Source organism: Sapajus apella, unplaced genomic scaffold (assembly GCF_009761245.1).
Source record: "Sapajus apella isolate SASKATOON/1434 unplaced genomic scaffold, GSC_monkey_1.0 scaffold65, whole genome shotgun sequence".
NCBI lineage: Eukaryota > Metazoa > Chordata > Mammalia > Primates > Cebidae > Sapajus > Sapajus apella.
In genome coordinates this window covers 5,364,515-5,371,548 of record NW_022437005.1, presented here as the reverse complement: position 1 = coordinate 5,371,548, position 7,034 = coordinate 5,364,515, and the positions used below count along the sequence as shown (strand labels likewise).

General features: G+C 45.0%; 1 protein-coding gene across 2 annotated transcripts in view; it reads right to left on the bottom strand.

Moving 5' to 3' along the window:
- Window positions 1-5,397, bottom strand: part of DTD1 (D-aminoacyl-tRNA deacylase 1) — a 159,854-nt gene extending 154,457 nt beyond the window's left edge. For both annotated transcript variants that reach the window (XM_032248101.1, XM_032248103.1), the window contains exon 1: window positions 5,183-5,397. In XM_032248101.1, coding sequence (XP_032103992.1) covers window positions 5,183-5,225 — 43 coding nt within the window. In that variant the 5' untranslated portion in view covers window positions 5,226-5,397. The remainder of the gene's footprint in view (window positions 1-5,182) is intronic.
- Window positions 5,398-7,034: the final 1,637 nt, after the last annotated feature.

Here is a 7,034-nt window from a genome sequence, read left to right as displayed (position 1 = left end):
TTTTTTTTTTTTTGGAGACAGAGTTTCACTCATGTTACCCAGGCTGGAGTGCAATGGCGCGATCTCGGCTCACCGCAACCTCCGCCTCCTGGGTTCAGGCAATTCTCCTGCCTCAGCCTCCTGAGTAGCTGGGATTACAGGCACGCGCCACCATGCCCAGCTAATTTTTTGTAGTTTTAGTAGAGACGGGGTTTCACCATGTTGACCAGGATGGTCTCGATCTCTTGACCTCGTGATCCACCCGCCTCGGCCTCCCAAAGTGCTGGGATTAGAGGCTTGAGCCACCGCACCCGGCTTCTTACTTGTTTTTCTTTTAAGAGGCAGGATCTCTCTATGTTGTCCAAGCTGGAGTGCAGTGGCTATTCACAGGGGCAATCCTACTACTAATCAGCATAGGAGTTCTGACCTGCTCTGTGTCCAACCTAGGCTGGCCCATCCCTCCTGGTGGTCCTCTGGTCCTGGGAACTCACTCTACTGATGCAGAACTTTGGTATGACAGCAGGTCAGCACAGTGCACTATAGCCCAGAACCCCTGGGCTCAAGAAATCCTCCTGGCCTTTGCTTCCAGAGTAGCTGGGACTATGGAGGCACACCATCGTACCCAACTAAATCAGTAGTTCAAGTGGTGCTCTTGATAATTTTCTCCTTTTTTTTTTTTTGGCCAATCATTTGCCAATCTTATTGGATTATGTCGTTTTACTACTTCATCTTGTACTGACCCAATGTTCTAATCAGGAATAGAAGGGTCAACTCACCCATTTTCTTGGTGTTTGCTTGCTTCTGCTAGATAATAGCTATAAATATAACACCATAACATAGACTATGCCATGTTGCAATATACTGCTAGTTAAAGAAGGGGTGAGAAACTTCCCTCTTTCTTCAATTATAATGACAAGGGACCACCTGGTATTCAGACCCCAGGGGAGCACATCAATCCATTCCTGAAATATCAGTAACGCTTAATTTCTCTTACTTTTATGCTAAACATTTTTTAATATTTTCTTCTGCACTGCTTTTCTTATAATAACTATATGTGTGTGACTTACTGGCCTTTGAGCTACTGCCTCAAAGGCTGAAACAGAAATAATCTATCCTGACATAAGCAGTAAACAATTGGGGTTGGTCTGCTCATTTGCATTGCTTTAGAAAAAGCCTTTGGCTTTATTTGTTCTTTGAATATATCAACATTACTTTTTACAATGCTGATATGCTTTCTAAATTTTTCCCAAAGTATGTTTTAAAAAATAAAGGTCATGAAGTTATATCTATCATTAAAGTAAGGATTACACATTTTAGAAAATATGAGAAACAAGAAAAAAAACACACAAAAGTAAGCACTTTAATATTTTAATGATATCCTTTGAATATTTTCTTTATCCATATATTTTAATTCCTATTTGATTTCAACTATTATAATAACGTTGCCTATAAATTTTTGTAATAATATTGCATAAGAACTTTTTCATGTCATAACCTTTTCCTAAACACCTCTGAATAGATTCATCTGATCTAGCAGACAAATTAACCATCCCATTTTGCTGAATATATGGCTTGTTTCAAAATTTTCACTTCGGTAAATAATGTAGTGAAAATCTTTGTGCCCTAAGGCCTTTTTTACAATTAGGATTATCTGCATAGAGTAGATTCTCAAAAGTAGAATCACTATCAAAGAATTTTGACAGTTTTATAATTATCTTAACATGAAATAAATTATGGCCCAAAGTCTATATATGACACAGAGACTGGTGTCTTATTTTGGAGCAGTTTTGTCCCTCCTCCAGGGAAGAATGGAAGGACAAGGAGGTTCAAAGGGATCTTTTATTATAAACAAATGGATCACCAAAGGAAAAAATCTGAGACTCACCACTTTAAACAAAAGATCACAGGGCTGGAAAAGATCTGAGATGTTTGGTCAATTTCTCTACCTACTAGTGGCATCAGCCCTGAGATTTCTTCAAGAATTCACAGCCTTTTAAGTTAACCTATTTAAACCCAAACATTTTAGATCCTCTTCCAACAGTGTGCTTACAGGCATCAGATTTTAGCTGCTGACACTGAGTGATGGGACATGGGGGTTATTGCACTATTCCATCTGTTAATATGTTTGAAATGTGCCATAATAAACTTAAAAATTAGATTATCACAATACCCAACCTAAGGCATCAAAATGTGTTTGATCAAGCTGGGTGCAGTGGCTCACACCTGTAATCCCAGCACTTTGGGAAGCTGAGGCAGGCAGATCGCTTGAGGCCAGGAGTTTGAGACCAGCCTAGTCACATGGCAAAACCCCGTCTCCACTACAAATACAAAAAAATATAGCCAGGCACAAAAGTGTGAGCCTGTAAGCCCAGCTACTTAGGATGCTGAGGCATGAGAATCACTTGAACCCAGGAGGCGGAGGCTGCAGTGAGCCGAGAGAGTGCCACTGTACTCCAGCCCAGGCAACAGAGCGAGACTCTTGTCTCAAAACAAAAACAAAACCAGGGCCGGGCGCGGTGGCTCAAGCCTGTAATCCCAGCACTTTGGGAGGCCGAGGCGGGTGGATCATGAGGTCAAGAGATCGAGACCATCCTGGTCAACATGGTGAAACCCCGTCTCTACTAAAAATACAAAAAAAAATTAGCTGGGCATGGTGGCGCGTGCCTGTAGTCCCAGCTGCTCAGGAGGCTGAGGCAGGAGAATTGCCTGAACCCAGGAGGCGGAGGTTGCGGTGAGCCAAGATCGCGCCATTGCACTCCAGCCTGGGTAACAAGAGCGAAACTCCGTCTCAAAAAAAAAAAAAAAAAAAAAAACAAAACCAACTAGCCAATTGGAGAAATCTGATGGACTAGGCATCAAATGATATTAAAGGGTTACTATTTAAAAAAAAATGTGTTTGACCAATCACGTAAATTGAATCTACCACAAAGTAAAACGTATGACTCCTGAGCTGAACATAATGGTGGCACATGCCTATAGTCTAGCAACTCAGGAGGCTGAGGAGAAAGGATCATTTAAGCCCAAGAGTCTGACGTTGTAGTAAGCTATAACAGTGCCACTGCACTTCAGCCTGGGTGACAGAGCAAGACCCCATCTCTCAAACAAATAAACCATAAATACATAAATTTAAAAATAAAGGTTAAGTCAGCCAACTACTTTAAAATAAAATAAAAGTGTGACTCCTGATATTCTATGCTGTCCTGACCATAAAACAAGAAGTTAACCTTTTAGAACCCCTAAAATAAAATGCCATTCAAACACAGCCACATTTCAGTGAAATCAGCCACATTTTAAAGGAATGAGAAAAATCCCTTTCCATTACAACGCAATTAGAAGGCCTGCATAAGTAGAGGGCCCCTCTAACACAGAATTCCACGGTTCCCCAACCCAGAATTCCCAAATTCTTTATTTTCCTATAATTAACATCCTTATCTAAAAAAGATAAGGTAAAATATGCAGGTTTGGCTGTTCTAACTAAAAGCATATAATTCAAATAATGAACCAAAATAACCTGAACTCTATTCAGCATATCTCACAGAATACACATTTTCAATATTCCAGATTAGCAGGATAGAGAGTTTAGCAGAGAGAATATCAAAATTTAAATCGGTCAGTGATGACCACACGCCTCAGCCTCCCAAAAGTACAGGAGGCTGTACGATTCTTCTCAATAAAGCAAAACATCTTTCATCTATTAATCTTCCCAGTTTTCATGAATTTAAATATTTACCAAAATTGTTAAAAACCTTTGAAATTCCGAAATCCTAGTGCTACTCTATCCCCCTATTATTCCAGGACCATTGCCAAAACCAAAGTTACCAGAACAGCTCAGAAATCATTAGGCAGGGTGAAAAGTAGACTCTCAGATTTAAATATATAGTTTTGGTGGGTTTGGTTATTTCTGTAGGGGTTTTCGTTGTTTTGTTTTATTGTTTCGGAGGATTTTGTTTGTTTTGTTTCTTGAGACAGAGTCTCGCCCTTTGGCCCAGACTGGAGGTTAGTGGCACAATCTCGGCTCACTGTAACCTCCACCTCCCGGGTTCAAGCGATTTTCCCGCCTCAGCCTCCGGAGTAGCTGAGATTACAGACACCCACCACCAATCCCGGCTAATTTTTGTATTTGTAGTAGAGATGGGGTTTCACCATGTTGACCAGGCAGGTCTCAAACTCCTGGCCTCAAGTGATCTTCCCGCCTCCGCCTCCCAAAGTGCTGGGATTACAGGCGTGAGCCACCGCCCCCGGCCTGTTTTGTTTTTAAGATTCATACTTTTGTGAACATAAGAACACATATTTGGTGCAGACTGGCTCCAAGGAGAGGATATCTGAAATTATCTGAACTGAAACAATATATTTCTGCCAATAAAGACAGAAAAGACTAAAGACAATATAAAGCTTGTCATTTCCATGTTTTTTAAAAAATATCTTTTGTACCCTGGTTTTCTTAAAACGACTACATTATCTACACTAATCATCTGGACCTCTGATGCTCAACCGAGACTAGGGTTCTCAAGTGATGACTAGTGGTCGGGTGGGTTGGTCCACAAGAAATGAGTGAAAAAGATAAACGTTTCATCCGCAATTCTTTAGATCCCGATCCCTTGGCACAGGGTTCAGCGAGCTAGGGCAAGGGCTGTCCTGGCGGGGGCGCCCCCCATCCAGCCTGGGCTCCGGTCACGTGCGTGCATGCAACTATCAGAGCTCAGCGCAAGGAGCAACTCTTCGCATCTGTGCATTTCATCCGAGTCAAGCCCCATAAAAATTGGAATACGTAAAAATGAGCAAAAATGGAACGTTTAAAATACAGCAGTGAAAAGGGAGGAATGCCTGCTCCGGAAATGCTCTACGCGTGGTTCATCAACACTCCCTGAAGAGCGGGTTGCGGGGATGCTCCTAGGCTCCGCCACCCGGCACACAGGACAAAGGTGCTGAGAATGAGGCGCGCTCTTCCGGCATCCGCTGCCGAGATCCCTAAGCCAGGGGCGCGCCGGGGCCGGCCGGGCACGTGCAAGGAGCTCTCCGGCCGCCGCGCTGCCCAGGAGCCGGCCCCGGGGACTCGTGGCTGCGGGACCGAGTTCGCAACGGGAACCAGGCTCGCGGAGGGGCCGCAGCGACCCCGAGGATGGCGCAGAGGGACCCCCACGCAGGACAGCCTGTCGTGGGGGTCAGGGGCGGCTCCTCCCCGGCCCGGCCCCGCCCGACTGACCTGTGACGCTGGCCCGGGTGACGCGCTGCACCACGGCCTTCATGGCGGCGGCTGGGGCGAGTGGGTCGGCGCCGCGCTGCGTCCGGCCCCGCGACTCTGAGGGCGGCTCCGCGGCCGGCGCCCTCTGGAGGTGACACCCGGAAGCGCCCCGACTGTCGGGTCCGACTCGGTCGGCTGCGGCCCACCCCACGTCGGCCACGCCCACCCTCGGCCTTGCGATAAGCCCACCCACTCACAGATTGGCTCCTCCCATGCCTGCCACGCCCACCTGCTGCCCAACCGTAACCCCGCCCGTCACTGAAAATCCCCGCCCCCATACTCTGCCCTGCCCTACCCTCATCTGGGTCCCGCCAGAGCCCTTCGACCCCTCCATCCCGGGCCCAGCCCCTACCCACTGCAAAGAATCCGCTCTGCCCTGAAGGTAGTCTCCGAGTTGGTTTTTTTCTGCCCATACCCGAACCTAAGAACCCGTCATCATCACTAAGGCTTTGAATTCAGCCTGAATCCTATTTCTAATTGCATTCCTCTTTTCTCTTTCCCACTCCTCTGCACGCAGATCCTCCCAAATTCTTCCCTTGTCTCCTGCCTCAGTGGCTTCTCAGATACCACATACAAAAGGATCTGATGCCTAAAATAACCATTTAACTATCTATTAATTCGATTTAGCCATGTCATGATAATAAATAGGTATGTGATTCTAGAATTCTAATTTCTCATTCAATACAAATACTAATAATTGGCCCCCTCACTGGTTTGTTAGATTTAAATGAACGAAACCATGTAAAAATGCTTAGATGGCGGCAACAGGCTGCACAACTATTACCCCAACAAATTATTGTCATTGCTAAAAATAATTCCATCTCAGCAGTCTTCCCCCTGAAGGTGACTAATTGCACTGGTGGGTGTAGAAAAGGCATTGAAATGGAGAAGGAACCCTTACTTGTCCAGAAAAGACTACAAACTAGCATGCTTGCTTGTTATATACTGAATACTAAATTGCCTTAATAAAGTTGTCAAAGTTAACATAACTAGTAACAAGACAGCATGTGCCTCCTGATATTGCACTGGGAAAGACACAATATCAAAAGTGTGCTATTTCTGCCAAATAATGTATAACCTGAATCCAATCATGATGAAACATAAGACAAATATAAATTGAGGAACATTCTACAAAATAACTAGGTAGGATTCTGAGAATTAATGAGGACTTAAATGACAGGAAAACTATCTGTAATCCCAGCACTTTGGGAGGTCAAGGTGGGCAGATCACTTGAGGTCAGGAGTTCGAGACCAGCCTGGCCAACATGGTGAAAACCATCTCTACCAAAAATACAAAAATTAGCTGGGTGTGGTGGCTCATGTCTCAGGACTACTCAGGAAGCTGAAGCAGGGGTATCGCTTGAACCCTGGAGGTGAAGGTTGCAGTAAGCAGATATTGTACTATTGCACTCCAGCCTGGGTGACAGAGCAAGACTGTGTCAAAAATAAAAATAAAAAAGACAGGAAAACTAAGTTAACCTGGGTGGTATCCTGGCCAGAAAAATAAGGAAAGGGAGGCCGGGCAGGGTGGCTTACACCTGTAATCCCAGCACTTCAGGAGTCGAGGCGGGTGGATCACCCGAGGTCAGGAGTTAGAGATCAGCCTGACCAACATGGAGAAGCCCTGTCTCTACTAAAAATACAAAATTAGCCAGGCATGGTGGTGCATGGCTCTAATCCCAGCTACTCAGGAGGTTGAGGCAGGAGAATGGCTTGAACCAAGGAGGTGGAGGTTGCAGTGAGCCAAGATCGTGCCATTGTACTCCAGCCTGAGCGACAGGAATGAAACTCCATCTCAAAATGAAAGAAAGAA